Below are 18,530 nucleotides of genomic sequence, written 5' to 3'. Positions count from 1 at the left end.
CTAGTCGGTTATTTCTTGTAGTTTATGTGGATGATATTGTCATAACTGGAGATGATTCTATAGGGATTGATGAGTTGAAACCGCATTTGCAATGGCGGTTTCAAACAAGGGATTTGGGATGACTTAAATATGTTTTGGGTATCGAAGTGGCACAAGCAAAGAAAGGTATTCATATCTCACAACGCAAGTATGTTTTCGATTTGCTTACAAAGATAGGTATGCTAGGAGCTAAACCACTAGATACACCAAAGGAAGCCAGCTCGAAATTGATGGCAAAGGACGGTGAGCTATTAGATGATCCAGAAAAATATCGAAGACTTGTTGGAAAGTTAAATTATCCGACTATCACTTGACATGATATTTCCTTTCATGTGAGTGTTGTGAGTCGGTTTATGTCTTTCCCCGTACCTGTCATTGGTATGCAATAGTCAAAATTTTGAGATACTTGAAGAAAGTTCCAGGTTGTGGTCTCTTGCATAAGGATCATGATCACAAAAGGGTGGAAGCATTTTCAGATTCGAATTGGGCTGGGTCTCCTACAAATAGGAGGTCTACATCGGGTTACTGCACCTCTGTGGGAGGAAACCTAATATCTTGGAAGAGTAAGAAACAAAGTATTGCGGCTAGATCCAGTCGCGAATCGGAATACAGAGCCATGGCTCAAGCTACCTGTGAGTTAGTTTGGAGCATCAATTATTAGTTGAACTTGGATTCAAGGATCCTACACCAATGGAGTTGTGGTGCGATAATCGGGTAGCTATCCATATCGCTTCAAATCCAATATTGCGTACCAAGCATATTGAAGTTGATTGTCACTTTGTCCGTGAGAAGCTTCAGGCTGGAATTATTTTTACTAGTCATGTTAGGACTAGTGAGCAATTAGCTGATATTTTCACCAAGTCTTTAGGGAATATATAAGGACCAATGAGCAATAAGCTGATATTTTCACCAAGCCTGTAAGGAATATCGGGGCTGAGTATATTTGTAACAAGCTGGGCATGCTTGATATGTGTGCTCCAGCTTGAGGGGGAGTGTTAAAGTGTGAGAGGGTTATTATAGTCATTAACATTGAGAGCGTTATTATGGTCATTATAAAAGTGAGAAGTGTAAAGACCCTAATCAGTTTTTAGGCTCTCCTCTTTTGTTCTATATCAATTTCTACAGACAGCAAACAAAATTCCTAGGATACAACTATAGGAACTAAAGAATTGGAAGTCAACCTTTATGACAACTGTATGGGCTGGAAGATTTACTCCCCACGCCAAAGTGGCAGTGCAAACAAGCACCTAAAACAGCAAATGGCAGAATCTCAGAAGATAGTAACCATAACTGTGCAACTCGAGAATATTACACTACAAGTTGGATACTCGACCTTCAATAATCCATCAGAGAAGAGGCGCTCAGTCAGCCCTCTGTCAGAACGTAGCATTCCAGCATGATGGACACCAACACCAGCTTCAAAAAGTTGAACAAGATCTTTGTTTCTGGACTTGTGGACTTCCCTCTAAAAAGGATAAAGTACTAGAATGTGATTTGTGAACAAACATGACTAATACCTTAAGAGTACCAATCAACTAAGATAATTTGCACCTTACCTTGACTGATGAAAATTGAGGATGATCATCATTCCTAAAGAGATCCAGCTCGTCATTCTTTCGCGCAAGTTCAACCTACTCAACAATGGAAAATGCTGACCAAAAAATAAACAATGGAAAATGCATAGGATGACTAGGCACACAATGATGTTTTTGCAGCAATCAGATTTATGCACAAGCTACATGTGCTAATTGCCGCAAAATTGGGGATTAAATGGGAGACAACTGCAGAAAATCCATTTTTCCTCCAGAGATTGAAACATAGCTATGGCCTAAAGGCAGAAATATCCTAAGCAGCTGAAGTAAACATTTACACGTAAGCCAGAAGTACTATTTACTGGAACAATCCATTTATACTCAGTCAATGAAACGGACAAATCTCACTCTTACAATAGCCTTACCAACTTCTCTGCTGTTTTTGCAGTGTCCTTCCGTGAATGCACAAATACCATTGCCTGATTACCTTGCTTTAGTGAATCAACAACCTGACATTAAAAGCATCAGCTGAACTGAAACCACCAAAAATACCATTTAAGGATCTCCCCTAAATCACATATTTCAGGAGAATAAGTATTTAATAAGGAAAATTATATAGATGGGTAAATAGAGAATACCTTCTTGTAGCATATCTCATTCAACAACTCAGTGCGAGCTAAGTAGTTGTGCTCACTAATACCAATGTACTGTTGAGCAAGAGGCACAGGACGGTAGCTAGAATCAAAGAAGAACAACCCCTTCTGCGCATTCACTTTCAGAAATTCAGCAACCTGGACAGTGAAGAAAGAGACTATTTGCTAAGAAACCTCAAAGATAGAGAACTCAACAAGCAAAGTCTAACAAATTTATTCATATATGACACCTCGAAATAATTAGGTAGGGTAGCTGAAAGGCCCACAATGCGAATCATTGATTGTGTTGATTCCACCTGCCACAGTAGTCAGATTCAATCATATCCAGGTACATATTTGGAAGAAGCAAACTGTGTCTTAAAAATCCATCTAATGGAGTGAATTAAAAAGTGCATGATGTTCGATTGCAATTTACAGCGAACAAAAACTCCTCTGCTACCAAAAAGGTTCAGCACTTATGTACTCAGAAGACGAGACAACTAAAGATACGGTATTAAGTTCCTTGAACCTAAACTCTGTACTGTGACGATATTAATGATTACGTGCCTTCAAAGTGAAAGATACATATGCATTTCATACAACATAAAACTCTAATCAAGTCGGAATAATTTACATATGCTCATAAAAGGTACTAAGGAAAACAGAACTGTACTTTATGTCTGCATTTTTAATTTACATACTTCCTCCAATTCAATCACTTTAGAGTCGTTGAAGTACTTTGTCCCCATACCAAATTTTTCCACGAGACAGAAAGTAAAACTTCATTCAACATTCTAATTCTTCATGTGAGATTTTATGGGACCACTATCAACTGTTCTAAAAGCTTAAGTTGCTAGATGAAGGCATGGTTATTACTCACGCTTCTCATCTGGTCTTTTTGTCTAATACTAAGCGTGAAAATATTTAATTAGGGAGGTAAATGGGGCATGGAAAGATTTGAACTCAAGACCTCCTGCCCGATACCATGTGAGATTTTGCGGTGACTATCGCTAGCCAATTGTTCTAAAAGTTTAAGCTGTTAGATGAAGGCGTGACTTAATATTTAATTATTCTATCACTTCATTGCTAATTCAGTTCCTATTGTCAGCCAAAAAGTAATGACAGTGCTTTAGAATGTACCTGGCGAAGAGTCCTAGCAACCAGTGCTTCTATTACAGGGCCTCTATCATCATTCAACAGATGCACTTCATCAATAATCAAGAGCTTCACCAGCATAGAAAGCGACATGTCACTGCTCTTGCGTGTAATAACATCCCATTTCTCCGGTGTAGTTACTATCATCTGATGATAAGCCTAACAGTCAAGCCAATGTTGTTCATAGACATGCTACCAAAGAGATGCACACAAGAGAGAACCCATAACCTGAGTTTCATCAAGTTCATATCTGGAAAGTTGCATGTCTCCAGTAAGTTCCCTCACAGTAACATTAAGGGGAGCCAAACGATTACTAAATGTTGATGTGACCTCAGCAGCCAATGCCTAACAAAGGAGGAGAACACATCAACTAGAGGGCCAAGGCCAATCAAGGACAACTCATTACTGAAAAGTGTAAAATCTGTGCCTTAGCAACCGAATCATTGCAATTGCAAGAGTCTCAAAGGGAATGCATGTGAAAATATAATGGAGCAACGGCAGCTCTTGCCTTCATTGGAGCAACATAAACAATCTTGAACTCGTCCTTATGCAAGTAACCATCCCTAAAGTGCTGGCCAACCTGCCAAAGATCATCAAGGAACTAAGGTCCATTTCCAATTGCATCTCTAGATTAGACTTTTGTCCTGCATAAGATCTACGCTAGCCACTAAACAAATCCAATCAAAGTTTTTACTCTAAGAGGAAAAACAAACAGGAAAATACAAGATAAACCAAGGCATGCACATGCCATAATAAACTCATAATAAGGTCATGATTGGTCACAAGCAGAGTCTGGCTTCAAGTGCCATACTATGATATGATAAACTCATAGTAAGGTCATGATTGGTCACAAGCAGAGTCTGGCTTCAAGTGCCATCTTATGATATGACAACTAGGTGATCTTTTCAATATAAACTGACAAAGAAAATTTAATCTAAGGCCATAAGCGATGATTTGGGACTAATGATATGATCAACAACTTCACTCCCACTCAAAAGTTTAGGGTATCAAACATGCATACCTCGTGCAAAATAGCAATCATAGCTATGTTTGTTTTTCCAGCCCCTGTCGGAGCGCAAACCTGCAAGTATATAGAAATAAAATCAGAGAATACTTGGTGAATGGCTTTGGACATACAATTGTTAAAGCTCCACTAGAATAAAATTCTCACCAATATGTTTTCGTTTGTATAATAAACAGTGTGAAATATCCGGCTCTGAATACGATTGAGGCTTTTATAGCCATGAAAAGCGGCTTGGGCTAAGTCATCTAGTTCCTTAATTTCAATCTGATGCAGAATAAGAATGAAAAAGTGCAGTAAGAGAATAAATAAGCAAATGGCAAACATGATAAGCAAAGAATGCAACCCAACTTCCCAATCAGAACCATGCACAAAGTACATTCACGATAGCTCAGCATTTCACAAGAGGAAGGATGTGTATCCATACAAAAAGACTCTTATTTTTCTTTCTTTCTTCATTGGTGTTGTTAGAACATTGTTTCTCACAAAAGCTTAAGCTGTCAGGAACAGTGAGTGACCAAGATTGTTTGGAATCTTCGCACTCTCTCTTGTGGTCATTAACATGTTATTCACATTCGTCCTCCCGTTGTTTCTAATATGGTTACATTTAGATCCTATGTTTCACATGTTAGATACAGCTTATGTGCAAGAGGAAGTGTAAGAACATGCTTGATCTACATTATGAAAACATTTCCAGACATGTTGACTGTTCCAGTGATGCCAAGAAGCTGAATGTTACTTTTTAATATTAACAGTTAACCTATCATGTGATAAAGGCAAAAGTAATTTGGCAGTGAAGAAGATACCAGCTTTTCACCCAATTTCATTTCTGCCGTGGGCGTTGGTGGAATAATGACTTCTTCATATCCCCTATGATGTTTCCTAATAGTTCCTTGAGGAAGTTCACGAACAGGCAGCAAGTGTTGGCCAGTTCCAATAAGATCGTCAAAAGGATTTTTCTTCTCACTAGCTTGGAGTAAAGAGGAAAAACTTGCAGCTGATAAGCCAGTTTCAGACACATAGTCTGATCCACGCTTATGTCGCTTTTCCTCCTTGCGCCGAAGTTTGTCAATTTGCCGTTCAGATTCTGTTTGCACCGTCACCTTAGAGAAAGGGGAAACAAAAAAGCAAGCATGCGATGAACCTTGTAGCCAATTATCCAATCAGTATAATATTGTCAAACCAGTAGACGCAGGGAATTACCTGAGTACCATAAGTTGGCACCCGTGCTTGTGCATTTGAAGCTGTTTTATCAGACTTCAAAACCAACAAGCCATGACGTATCGCATCAACAAGTTCCTCTCGATGCTGACAGGATTAAAGACTCTTAGTGGTTAATATACTCCAAGAGAAAGAAAAAGAAATAAACAGGAGCATAAAATTTCATTTGTCCAAAGAAAATGGTTCTATGCAAAAGTACAAGAGTAAATCAGAATACCATAAATCAAGAAATTATGAAGATGACTGACTTAGGTGGTGCTGCCAGAATTTAGAAAATCAGTCCCATAGATGATTATCCCTAACAAATACACTTATGAGATGTAAGGAACCTAATTACCATGTGGAGTTGTCCAAATATTTTAGCGAAATACCATCACTTGGCTATTTTGTTCAACTCAATCATGACTCGAAAGATCAGTTCTACAATGCATTGGGTTTTCAATATACATCCCACGGTTCTACTCAGAATAAGCAACATATGACTTTATTTCTTTTACATTTACCAGGCTATAATACAGATTGCAGTAGTACTTGCAAACAATTTGCTGGCAACTGTTCTCTCTTTTCTTTTTCTCCTTCCAATTGCAGAGGATCCTAGTTTAGGCTCGGGTGGACAAATTTTATAATTATTATCATAAACCCAAATACCTCATCACGAAACCATCAATCTCATGAAGACCTAATGTTGAAACTATTTTATGACAGTAACTAACAATGGTTTTTTAGTTCACGCAACAGCTCACCACATGCCAAAGAATCTTTCCCTAGTAACTTCAGTGGTTGCCTTCGAACAACAAATATTAATGATTCATAAGTTAACATTCAACAAGAAACCTGTTTAAAAGATCGAACCTGCGAATATGGCACAGTATTGATGACCTCGAGAACGTAGAAATTCATGTTTTCAAGACAGGACATACTCGAGAAAAATTACGTTACCCATCATTCATGACCCGTGCCTCAAAAGTAACATCACAGGATGCATTAAGCCAAAAATGCATCTTCGGATATACATAGGATAAGGCATTCAAAAAATCATGCACTACATTTACTAAGAATCAACAACCCACACAGAGCGCTTGTAAGAAAGTTCACACTCTAGACAGATTAGTTTTAAGACATGAAAAGCGGAGCAGACGTAGCTATTCTACATGACATTGCAAAATGATGGTAAGAGACTAGATTAATTGCATTTGTTATTACAACAGAAACAAAGAAAAGAAACCACCAATTTAATACATATAAAATAAAAAAAAAGGCTTGACAAAGAGTCGACTTCTGACCAGTACGACATCTTGAACGGTTTCAAATGCAGTATCCCCAACGAGATCCAACAAATCACCTGCAATCTTCACCAACCCAAAAGAAAGAGAGGAAAAAAAACAGATTGAGATTTTCCGTCTAATTTGTCAGACTACAGGCCAACAGATTCCAAAGTTACAATAACTAAATGTGACAGAAAACTGACTAAAACTCTTACCTCCTCACCAGGTTTATCTGAATCAAGCACTCGACAAATAGCCATGGCCAGTTCATCCCTAGAAAGTGATGAATTATTGCCCTTCACTATACCATCACATGCATCTCTCAACCAACTTAAATCGTAGTTTCTGCCACCACCGGCAGTGTGACTATATTTGTAGTCTCCCTCATCTTGCCATATATCATGAACAGATGAGAAAGAAGTAGAGACCTCCTCATCAAGTAATTCACCATGCTCCACAGACACGTCAACCAGAAAACGCGATGGAGGATGAAATGCAAGGTCAGCACCAAATTCGACGTCATTGATATCTCCATTTGTTTCTGCCACAGCCCTATGGTCTCTTGGCTGTAAGCCCGAGAGCCTCTGAGCCTGATAAGCAACTTTCTGCAGGCACGTCTCCGAAACTGCCCGGCCAACAAGTTTCTGCAGTTCTCCCCTGTAGAAAATATCCAAAATTTTATATTAAAACCACACCTACTTAGATATTCCCCTCAAAAACAGGATTGGAAACCCAATCATTGTCAAGCTCCTGTCCAAGTGAACAAAGATTATGAAATGAACTCTCACTTTGTATTCATCTTCTATGGTACCCCCCCCACCCCCCCCAACCCAACCCAACCCAACCCCACCCCACCCCACCCCAATAAAGAATTTTCGGCTGACACTATCACAAAATGCCCAAAAATAAATGTGCTATAGCTACAGCATCGCCATTGCGATAAAAAATACAGAGCCCGCTAAAAACTCTCGTGGCATTTCTCAAATTACCGCACTATGCGGAAATGCAGGTAAGAAAGGAAAAGGCTAACAAGATTACTTTTTCTCCGCAATTCTCCGCTTTGCCTCCTCCTCATCCTCTATAAACTCACCACCCGACTGCTCTCCGAAAAGACTATACACTCCCACAGCCACCTCACGAAACTCTTCCGAGGTCACCTCTCTATCCACCAGCTCCACCACAGCGCCAATGAACTGCCTGTACGCTTGCCTCACTTCTGCAGAAGCTGCAACGCAAACGGCACGATAAAAGACAGATCAAACAGAAAAAAAAAAACAAAACAAAAGCAAGAACCCGAAAACAGCATGCGCGAGTCCGATCCACATCGAGTTCAGGCCCAGCTGAAAACGCGCACCTTCCTCCCACCGATAAACGATCCTACGCGCGAGCTCCGACTCCTCCACCGAATCCGCAGAGCTGAGGCAACAGAATTCCAATTGCTAAGAAACAAAACACTCGGCGATCAAAATTTCATTTTTTATTCTTTTGCGCTTTACTTGTGAGGCTTGCGGCGGTTCCGGAGGACGATCCTGCGTTGGAGGTAGGCCTGATCGGCGTCGAAAGGCTCTCTGAGAGAGCTCGTGAGGCGAGGGAGCTGAACCAGCATCTTCTTCTTCTACTTCAGCGACGACACAGAGCGAGCAAGAGATAAAACGGACGGGGAATGAGAGTGTGGCATTCCCTATATAGCTTTGGACCCAACAATGAAGAAGGCCGCTTGACTCTGACGGAGGCCGATCTTGGGTACCAAGTTATGGCAATTAAAAAATCCGGAATACCGAATCCACCCGTACCTATCGGTTTACGCCCGGCTTTTGGGCGAGCAAGTTTGATTTCTGATTCCATAAATCCAATGTACCAAAGACACGATACGATACGACACGACACGTATCGACACGCGACACGTGCTTTCTTAACAAATAAGGAAGTTCGATATGTCGGAACACATAATTTATCATGCATGAATAAAAATTTCAACGATGATTTTCTTTTTCTTTTATTAAAGATTCACGATGTATATGACTTAAGTATATATTTTTTTTATCGCCAATTTATCGAAAATACTTAAAATTGATCACGTGCATGTCAAAATGGCGTATCGAATGCTTGGACTCTAGTGTCACTAGCATATTTAGAGCGCCGACCACCACTTGATCACATGTCGAAGAGTGTCAAACACGATACGAAGCTCCCGAAAAATATCGATGCTACATCGCTTAAACCTAGAAATGGCTCGGGACCAATTCGGTATCCGGTTTCGTGTACTGTTCAGCCAACGCCATTTTTAAGCTGGACCAGCTATCTCTTTCGGAGGGATAAAAAAAACTGATTTTTTTTATATTGAGAATCAAACCAGATTCTCAATACGAAGACAAGGCAACATGAACACTTGACTAGCATTTGCTTTTTGTAGTAAAATAGTGCCATTTTCATATCGTAAGTTGTTGTTTGTTTTTTTTTACCGAAACATAAAAACGGGTCGGGTCTCGAGTAGAATCGAGAACATCCGAGAACTATTCGCCCGAGTACATAACTTGAGCCTCTTACGTGAAGTCCAAATTGGGAAGAGAAAAACAGTTGGGAGTCTTGGGATGTCTTTCTATTGCACTCCAGCTTCCACTAATTTTCCTAATTTTGAAAATAAATCACTTATTGTCAACATATTCAACATTTAGAGTTTCTATTATTTATCTTATCGACGCTTGGATTTGTGATGTGTCTTGTGATAGAGTGTAAAATGAATAAAAGAGTCCGTTTGTTTCGCAAAAAATAAATGATTTAAGAAAATACTTTCATGAAAATGGTGATTTGTATCGCTTGAAATAATCGATCTGCGAAATTTATGTTTTCATTATCGATAACAATTCATATCTAAAAGTGTTCGTGAACGATGAAAGTATTTCTCATTGGTTCATTTTTGTTAACAATAAAATGGATTGTTTTCAATATTTGTTAAATTGTTCACTTAAAAAAAAAAGCGAAAATTAGGATTTTCAAATGATTTTACCATTTTGACCAAAAATTGATTTTACCTTTCACAAGTGAAAAGTACTAAAAAAGTCTTAAACATATTACATTGGTATCAATTCAATCATAAACCTTTCAATTAAATAAATTTAGTCATAAATCTTTTTGCATTGGTACCAATTCAAGTTATCCGGTTAATTTTGGCCCGAAATCGCTAAGTTGGATACCGGCGATGCCACATAGGATGGTTGGTTCTGACATAGAAATTTTTTAATAATTTTAATTTTTTAATTATACTTTTTAAAATTGATATTTTGATTATTTTTTCCTTTTTTTTTAACTTAGAGTTTGGCCGACGAGGGCCCTCGGTAACCCTCACCGGCCGTGAAGGCGGTCACCCAAGGCCAATGAGGCCGCAATGGCCCCGGACGAGGTGGTCCTCGCCCCGATCCGGCGAGGGCCGACCGACCGGCCCTTGCTAGCCAAACCCAAAATTTCGAAAAAAAAATAATTATTAAAATAATGTTCACGTCATCACTTGCTGCCTTAAGTGGCATTGCCAACATCCATATTAGCGATCTTTTTTTTTATTATCAAAATTGACCAAATAGACTGAATTGATATCAATGCAAAACCTCATGACTGTTTACGCACCCCTACCTCATTTATCACTAAGAGTCATTTAGGGGCCTTAGCTAGTGATCCAAGCCGTTTCTCTCTCTTGATGAAGCTTATCGGTCGATTTATTAGTAAACAAGGAAACATATTATGTAGACAGGTAAATAGATTAACCTTAAAACAGCAACCATTAATTACTATTGCTAAATAGGCTCCATAAGATCTAGTAGAATAAGCAATGTGACTTGAGACGCATTTTTTTTTTCTCTTTATCATCCAGCAAAGACAAAAAAATTTCAAGATAGCAAACATTCTCTAGAATTTCTGTTAAATTCGAACTGAAGGTTTAGGACTAAATTGGTTCAATTGGAAGATTTAGAACTAGATTGATACAAATGCAATAGATTTATGACTTTTTCTTTTGTAATTTCCCCCTTCTTGAATCATATAACTACCGAGCGTTTAATGTGCTGTTTATCTTCCGTTGTGGTTCAGCCATGACAAGGAAAACTCGAGCTTCGATCACGGTGGTCGACGATTTGCTTGCTTTGGATCGACCCCACAAGGAAGATGTCGGGGCCATGGAGGGCCGGAGCTTAATGGCGGAGCAGGCAACCATCGTTGAACCGGTAGAGAGAGAAAGGGAAGGAGGAGATCAAACCAGTCTCGGGTCGAGGGTGGACGAACATATAGGGATGATTACACAAATAGTTTCTAAACTTTGGCTTAACGTGCGGCGCCGTCTTTGAACTTTTGATTTGCTCAATACGGTGCATGAATTTTTAAACATGTACCAAAAGTTTAGGGACCATGTTGAATAAACTAAAAGTGAAAGGAACACACTACACATGGGGCTAAATTTCAACCAATTAAAACTTCAAAAATTGTATTTCACGTTGAGCTAAAATTCGTAGATCGTACGCGTCACTTTCCCCTTTTTGCTACGAACAAGCTATGATGGGCCTAGAAAATGAATGAGTGATCGGACAAAACATGAAGAAGGCCATTGGACAAGAGTCTTAGGCCCGACCAATGCAAGGCCTGTTCCCTAGGCCCGACTGAAGCCCCACTATTTTTAGGAAGCTCTCTTTTTGTTCCTTCTTCTTTTGTGGGTGGAGAGACCAGACAGCTTCCGCCAACGCACTCCGACACTCGCAACTCCCGATGAAAGCCAAGGAGCGGCATAATAACACTTCGGCTTCTAGATTCTCGGTCAAGAAGTCAATCAGGCATAGAAATCCATTTGATAAGTAAAAATTCGTTTGGTAAAAAAATTGACTTATAATAGGACTTTTAATTTATGGTAGAATTTTCAATTTCTGACAAGATTTTTGGCCAACTTGGAAAAGTAAAAATTTTGTACTTCTCAATTTTAGAATCACTTTTTCGACCACACCGACCTCCGCCCGTCGGCCGTCGAAGATTTTGTTAATAATGTTTAAAAAGTAGAAATTTTTAACATTTACCAAACGAATTAATTTGATCAAAAGTCAATTTAGAGTAGAAGTAGAGAAATCAACTTATGCATTTGAGGATAAATAGAGAAATCAACTTCTGCTTAAAAGTTGATTTGCGGCGGAGGAGTGTCGCCATGCGCGCCTCCCAAGCTTTCCATCAAGAGATTAAAATTCGAATTTAAAATCAAAAAAGAAAACGAAGACTGTAAAAAAAAAAAAAAAACAGAACAGCGGAAAACAGAGAGTACAAGGAGAGAGACAAGACAGAAAGCAACGCTCCACTGCTTCCATCCCACCACCACCCTCCCCCTCCTCCTCCCTCCTCCAACATTATCTCTCTTTCTCTCTCTGTGAAGCTGCGAAAGAGCGGAACTTTGGCCGCCCATCTCTGCATTCTTGAAGCTGCCTACAGTTTAAATGGCTCTCCTCCTGTTCGCGGTTCTCATGTTTGCCTTCACTGGCCGCTCCTGTAAGCACTTTCTCTTCCTCTGATCTCTCTCTCTCATTCTCTCGCTTCAAAGATCTGAGCTTGCTTTCATGTTTTGCACCTCATGGGTCGAAGTTAGTGCATAACCAACGGTTTCTTCTTGGTTCCTTGTGCACTGTCCTCTCACATTTCGCCCTCCAAGCCTCCCCTCGTTCTTGCTCCTGAAGCTCAGTGTACCCCACCCACGCGCCCTATTAGCAGAACTAACGAGGACCCGGAAGTTGCTCCTGTATAACAATGTCCGCTTCTTGGATATTTCTCGTTGTTCGTTCTTGAACCTCCCTCTCTGCCACCCCATTTTCGTGTCTTCAGCACATAACAAGGAAGAACCAGGAAGGACCCAGAAGAAGGGAAAGATGCGCTCTTTGCGCACATTGTTCTTGATGATATGGGTGATTTTTTAATGTCTGGTTCTGTGTGTGTTCCCTGTGTCTGCGTGTTAGGTGCCACTTGGTGTGTGTGCAAGGACGGGCTGGGCGACGCGGCGCTGCAGAAGACGCTGGACTACGCCTGTGGAGCCGGAGCCGACTGTGCGCCGGTAAAGCAGACCGGGGCGTGTTACTCGCCCAACACGGTGAGGGCTCACTGTTCCTACGCTGTCAACAGCTTCTTCCAGAAGAAGGGCCAGGCTCAGGGCACCTGCGACTTCGCCGGCAGCGCCTCTATCTCCACCTCGGACCCCAGTAAGCCAAGCCCTCACAGTTCACTTATAATCATCCCACTTCACTTTTTCGACCCTCTCGCTCTCGAGCTACATTCACTTCACTATGCCTTTGTTTTTGTGCAGGTGCTAATGGTTGTGTTTACCCTTCTAGTGCCAGGTATTTCATCTCTTTACTTGCGTTGCCATGTTATTTTTTCCTTCTTTCTTTAATTTGTGGGTTGAAGGATTAGCGTACTGCGAATCCTTATGGTAGATTTCTACCCTTACTTGTCGAGCATCCATAGGTTGTCAGCGCTGACATCTTTATCATCTTCACTATCTTCTCTACAGAGCAAGAACAGGGGAACTTGGGAACTTGCATTCTGCAGTTTAATACGTATAGGGCCACTGATTGTACAGATTGGAAAAGAAAATGTGTGTTCTTGGAGGGTCGTCGGGTTCATCTCATGAGTTGCATCTGAAAAAGATGATCTTTTGATATTTTTCTAGTGAGAAACCCCATTGTTAGCTTTTATCCTTCTCATAAACACTCGTTCACTAAAAAATTTTGGCAGTTTTTACCTGATTGGGTTTTCTCCTGGCGACTAGAACAACCTAAACACGACTTACTTTCTTCAATTTCATGTAGATGTGGAATCAAAAACCACTTTTGAACTGGAATCAGACTTCACTGGCTAGGGTTAGCTGTTCCAGCATACTTGAGGCTAGATTCAAATTCGTCTCTGTTCTTCATTAGCTAGCTCAGCAACATGGGTTCCCTTCCCGTCCAAGAAAGATGCCATTCACTTAGTAAAAATATCCGGCCTTGTAGAGTAGATCTGGAAAATTCTGGTGTCAGCTTAAGATTCCATCGTCAATAATAAGTCACCAACCAACAGCTGTGATCTGTCCTTGAGCTGCAATTTTTTGTCTGGTTTTGTTTGTAAAGCCTTTCTTTTTACCGCATCATTCTTCTCTCAAATGGAAAGGGTATCCTGGTTTTGTCCTTATAAAAATATTGCTGCTTACTTTAAAGAACATCCAACATCAGCTGCGTTCTTTCTCTTTCATATGTGCCTTTGATCGCGGGGATGATTCTTGAAGCTTTGAATACGAATTCTCTGTCAGATGCTTTGCCCTTCTTTTTCATCTTTTCATGATCCAATATTTTTTTTTTTTGAATTCATGATCCAATATGAACCGTACTCTTTTTGTCATTTGATGCACGGTGATGTTCCTTGACCCGTTGGGTCATTCATTCATCATCTTTTCTCTCTTTATATGAATCCATCAACTCTGTGAGGTGGCACTTTATTCCAAACTTTTGATAAAGGCACCCCAATTATTGGGCTTGACGATCTTTAACCCAAAATTTGAATTCACCTGAGGGAGAGAGAGAGCAAATGCCCATTTGTGAATAGTCCAAAAACACAGGGCAGCAAGGCTTTTTTGCAGATGGAAACTACAGAAAGAAGCAGGGAGCCAATTTTAATGCAACTTTGATTTGTGGTAGGGCCATTGTGTCGATGACTGTGACTCTCTGATTGTAGGAGCCTCGAGCCATCAGGCTCAGTCATTTTGCAGACCATTGTTTTGAGATTTGAGCCGGCTTTTTGACTATTAGGTTGAGAGGCCTCTAGAAAGCTGTGCACGATGACTCGCCCAAACAAAAAGTTGATTTTACATGGCTCGAGCCAGCTTTTTCATCCCCCTTAACTTTTTTTCTTTTTCTTCTGATTTTAAGAGCAAGGCTCCAGATGATTACTAGTCTCTACACAGGACCAGTGCTGCTCATTGTGATTCTTGGTATATTACATCAGGGAATGAAGTGCCATACTGCAACTTCTTAATCTGAAATCGTAGCTAAATTCGACTTAGACATGAATTTTTTTTTTGTCTTCAAGAGATGTGATTAAGGAAAGAGGAAGACATGTTCTTTTGAAACGATGATTTTGTTTAAACCTGTTCGTGAAGTTAGCGACACTGATCGTTTCATCATGTAAATCTTGCCCGAAGAGGTTTGATTGATGGATTGATGGAGCTGGTATTGCTTGTTCTCTATTTAATCTCTTCCTCTCTTCTTGGACACTTAGTTTGAGAAACATTTGATCACTCACGCCTGGTTTTTCGATGGTCCAGCACGAGTGGCACATCCACGACTCCTGTCACGACCACTCCGTCCACCACCACTCCATCCACCACCACTCCGTCCACCACCACTCCCACGACGGGGACTGGGACCACCCCAACGACCACAGCCACTCCCTACACGGCGACCCCGACGGGAGTCCTAGGAGGAGGGGGCACGGGCATGAGCCCGACGGGCATCAACACCGACGTCAGCAACGCCGGGCTCAGGAGGCTCTCCAGCAGCTGCTGGCTCTGTTTCTTCGCCGCCCTTGTGGCCTCTTCCGGGCTCATGCCACTGTGGAGCTGAATCAAAAGATCAAAAAGGGGTTTGAAACTGTGGAGCCTGTGAAGATCAAAAGGTGGGGTAGGAGGGGGTGGGATTTGGGTCAGAAACGAGTGAGACTCCACATGGTTTGTGCATATGTGGGTATGACTATGCAGTGCATGTGACTACTCTGTTTTCTTTTTTACTTTTTTGTAGGATTCCATGTTTAAGGACAAAAGCCTTTGCCGGACTTCTTTTCTTTCTTCTGGGTTTCCTGTCCTTCCTTTCCTATCTTACTCGGGGGGAAAATGGGAAAAAGCCAAAGAAGGGAAGGGCCTTGGATTCCTGGAAAAGTTGCGGGCTTGTGCTCATATGGGTCCTGTATGAGCTAAAAAATCTCCGGGTTTTGAGTCCTAGGCTAAGTGAGGCTGTAGCATACTATCTGTATCAGCTTATCGTTCTGTCGTTCCTGGATGGACCCATTCCATTTCCCTTTCCCCCTTCCTTGCGTTTGAGAAATACTTGCCCGGAGGTCGGAGCTGCGGCTCGTGGACCGAGTTCGATCCCGAACATTGATTTCGCAAGCCCTACATTATTAGCGACTATAGTTAGCTTTGTTAGGATTGACGCACAATTATAGTGAAGCGAAACGAGCTAGAAAGAGAAAATTGAAATACGAGATTTTATTCTGGTTCATCTTTAAATTAGGGTTACGTCCAGCGGAGGATTTTACTGTAATTAGTACTTTGTACTTTTGGTTATATTATTCAATTACAAGTGAAAAAGAGTACATAGCAAGAGTTATTCTATTCATGGGCACAAATCCAAATTACTGATAAAAAATTATAAGTTTAAATCGTAAAATCCCTATAATGTTTAGGGGACCCATGTGCTTTCATATCGCAAGAGAGTATGAATCACGTCCCAACAAGCCTCGGTTTTGGCAGACTATTTGTTTGCTGTTTTCAACCGGTTCGAGTTCCCAAATAATGTGGCTAAGATATGTAAACTATCAAAAATTGGCTTGACCTAATTAGAAATTCAATATGGTCCTTAAATTTTTACTCGATATGTAATGTGATTCTTAAACTTTTAATTTATTCAATATGGTCCCTAAATTTTCTCCTTATATGCAATTTGGTTCATGAACTTTTAATTTGTTCAATATATTCCCTAAATTTTAGCCTTTCATAAACTTTTAATTTGTCAACGTGATCTCCGACCTTTTGGTACATGTTTAATTTAGTTTATGGACTATTTGAATATTTTATACGGTTCGGAGACTACGTTGAATATGTATCAAAAGTTTAGGCATCACATTGAACATTATGCAAAATTTCAGTGATCACGTTGATCAAATTAGAAGTTCATGGATCATATTGCACATTAAACCAAAGTTCAAGCACTCTTTGTGTCATTATCTCATCATGTTATCAAATTTCATACTCTAACTACTTTCGAGATTGTAGGCCTCAACTTGATTTTCTTAAAACTGTGCCTTCTCATGCGCAAACGGTTATAATTCGGCTTCGTCTCTATTTCTACATCTTCCACCGATCTCGTAATCGGCTGCCTCCTTTCATAGTATATTGATTTTCAATTTTGCCCATTTTCTTTCATCGATGACGGCTACTTACAATAGTTTCCGATGAGTAATGCTTGTCCACGGTTGTCCTATCGACAATGCACCATGACTTCTCATCGATTTACCATAATTCAAATTATTTTTAGGTAAATCAACAGATATTATCTCTAACAATATTTTGGAGAAAATCCGAGGCTATTGTATGTGAACGGGGCCTCGTTTTAAGGGAGAGTCAATCAAACTTCACTCGAAAAGTCGATTTTTTAGTCCAATTTAAGACAAAACAATGTATCGACCAGGTTTAAGAAAATCGACTCGTCGTGTGGGGTTATGCATTCTTGTTCAAACACAACTTTTAGCCTAAAAACTATGTAACCATGGAATTTAATTTGGTATTTCGAAACATTTTTAATAAGTTTTGTATGAGGATTGTCTCAAATAAGGGGAGAAATACCTATATGCATATATTGTAATTGTGTCAATTCAGTTATAGACTTCTTTTTTTGCCAATACAATTCTAAACCTTTTGTATTTGTGCCAATTTAGTTCATTTGACAAGCATGCGTTGACTAGCATCGCTGGCGCCGACGTGAACTTTTTTAATAATGTTTCATTTTTTTTTTCTTTTCTTTAGCTTATTTTTCCTAGACCCTATGGCCACAATACCCTCATTGGATCTGGCAAGCCATGGGCACCGTGGCCCTTGCCCAGGGCCAACGAGCGTCGCGACCCTAGGGTTCGGGAAAAAAAACCCCAAAGAAAAGAAAATAACAGAAAAAATCATAAAAATTCAAAATATTCTTAAAATATTATTTAAATAGTCTACCTTAGAGCCAATCGGTAAAATGGACTAAATTGACACAAATGTGAAAGATCTAGGACTGAAATTAGCAACAAAAAAAAAGTTTTAACGCTGAATTGACACAATTGCAATTGGTTTAGGACTTTTTTCTCAAATAAGTCATTGATTAGTTTGAGCTTGACTAGGATTGACTTGATTAATCGATGAATTTAAGTATAAACTCTAGTTAAGCTCAAGGCCCACTGAAGCTCAAACACGAAATTTCAGAGAGTAAACTAAAATGGAGTGGACCCTTTTTTCATTCAAGTATATTTACGATTGAAATATATATAAAAAAAATGTAATCACCGATTTAAGCTTACTCGCCCAAGACAAATGCCTAAAAACTCAAGCTTTCTTCTATTAGGCATTAGAACTCGACTTGAGCAAATTGGACTCGTCCTAGAAGGAAAATGATCGGAGTTTGACGCTCTGTTTGTTTTATAATTTAAAAAAAAAATGATGATTCACATCTCTTGAAAGAATTAGTCAATAAAAAAATTCATTGATAATAATTTATGTATAAATAATTTCATGAACGACAATAAAATTTTTCCTTCATTTGTTTTTTTTAAGAGATATAAGTAATTTTTTTGGATTTTTTTTTAAATCAATCATTTTTCGCGAAATAAACGGAGCACGAGAAAGTCATGAGTAGCTTGATTCACTTTC

General features: G+C 39.8%; 2 protein-coding genes across 4 annotated transcripts in view; one reads left to right on the top strand and one right to left on the bottom strand.

Annotated features, from left to right (window-relative positions):
* The window catches only part of LOC115745823 (DExH-box ATP-dependent RNA helicase DExH14), a 35,267-nt gene extending 26,694 nt beyond the window's left edge, over window positions 1-8,573 (bottom strand). For both annotated transcript variants that reach the window (XM_030681444.2, XM_030681436.2), the window contains exons 1-18: window positions 8,362-8,573; window positions 8,220-8,281; window positions 7,904-8,090; window positions 7,081-7,522; window positions 6,884-6,949; window positions 5,583-5,687; window positions 5,186-5,482; window positions 4,530-4,646; window positions 4,380-4,439; window positions 3,867-3,938; window positions 3,587-3,703; window positions 3,344-3,505; window positions 2,455-2,520; window positions 2,210-2,362; window positions 1,997-2,080; window positions 1,596-1,670; window positions 1,373-1,504; window positions 1,221-1,286 (exon numbers count right to left, since the gene is read on the bottom strand). In XM_030681444.2, the coding sequence (XP_030537304.1) occupies window positions 1,221-1,286; window positions 1,373-1,504; window positions 1,596-1,670; window positions 1,997-2,080; window positions 2,210-2,362; window positions 2,455-2,520; window positions 3,344-3,505; window positions 3,587-3,703; window positions 3,867-3,938; window positions 4,380-4,439; window positions 4,530-4,646; window positions 5,186-5,482; window positions 5,583-5,687; window positions 6,884-6,949; window positions 7,081-7,522; window positions 7,904-8,090; window positions 8,220-8,281; window positions 8,362-8,471 (2,373 nt within the window). In that variant the 5' untranslated portion in view covers window positions 8,472-8,573. The remainder of the gene's footprint in view (window positions 1-1,220; window positions 1,287-1,372; window positions 1,505-1,595; window positions 1,671-1,996; window positions 2,081-2,209; window positions 2,363-2,454; window positions 2,521-3,343; window positions 3,506-3,586; window positions 3,704-3,866; window positions 3,939-4,379; window positions 4,440-4,529; window positions 4,647-5,185; window positions 5,483-5,582; window positions 5,688-6,883; window positions 6,950-7,080; window positions 7,523-7,903; window positions 8,091-8,219; window positions 8,282-8,361) is intronic.
* Window positions 8,574-12,153: 3,580 nt separating this feature from the next.
* LOC115744626 (PLASMODESMATA CALLOSE-BINDING PROTEIN 3-like) lies at window positions 12,154-15,928 on the top strand. Of its 2 annotated transcripts, XR_004015827.2 has the most exons (5): window positions 12,154-12,376; window positions 12,838-13,077; window positions 13,182-13,215; window positions 15,177-15,526; window positions 15,649-15,928. XR_004015827.2 is itself a non-coding variant. In XM_030679899.2 (4 exons), the coding sequence occupies exons 1-4, from the start codon at window positions 12,325-12,327 to the stop codon at window positions 15,472-15,474; spliced, it is 624 nt and encodes a 207-aa protein (XP_030535759.1). In that variant the 5' UTR covers window positions 12,154-12,324; the 3' UTR covers window positions 15,475-15,928. The 2 variants fall into 2 exon arrangements, 1 of the variants encoding a protein (XP_030535759.1); XM_030679899.2 differs by having other exon boundaries at window positions 15,177-15,928.
* Window positions 15,929-18,530: the final 2,602 nt, after the last annotated feature.

Source organism: Rhodamnia argentea, chromosome 6, assembly GCF_020921035.1.
Source record: "Rhodamnia argentea isolate NSW1041297 chromosome 6, ASM2092103v1, whole genome shotgun sequence".
NCBI lineage: Eukaryota > Viridiplantae > Streptophyta > Magnoliopsida > Myrtales > Myrtaceae > Rhodamnia > Rhodamnia argentea.
Note: the sequence above shows the minus strand (reverse complement) of the source record. Positions and strands in the feature narration are given on the sequence as shown.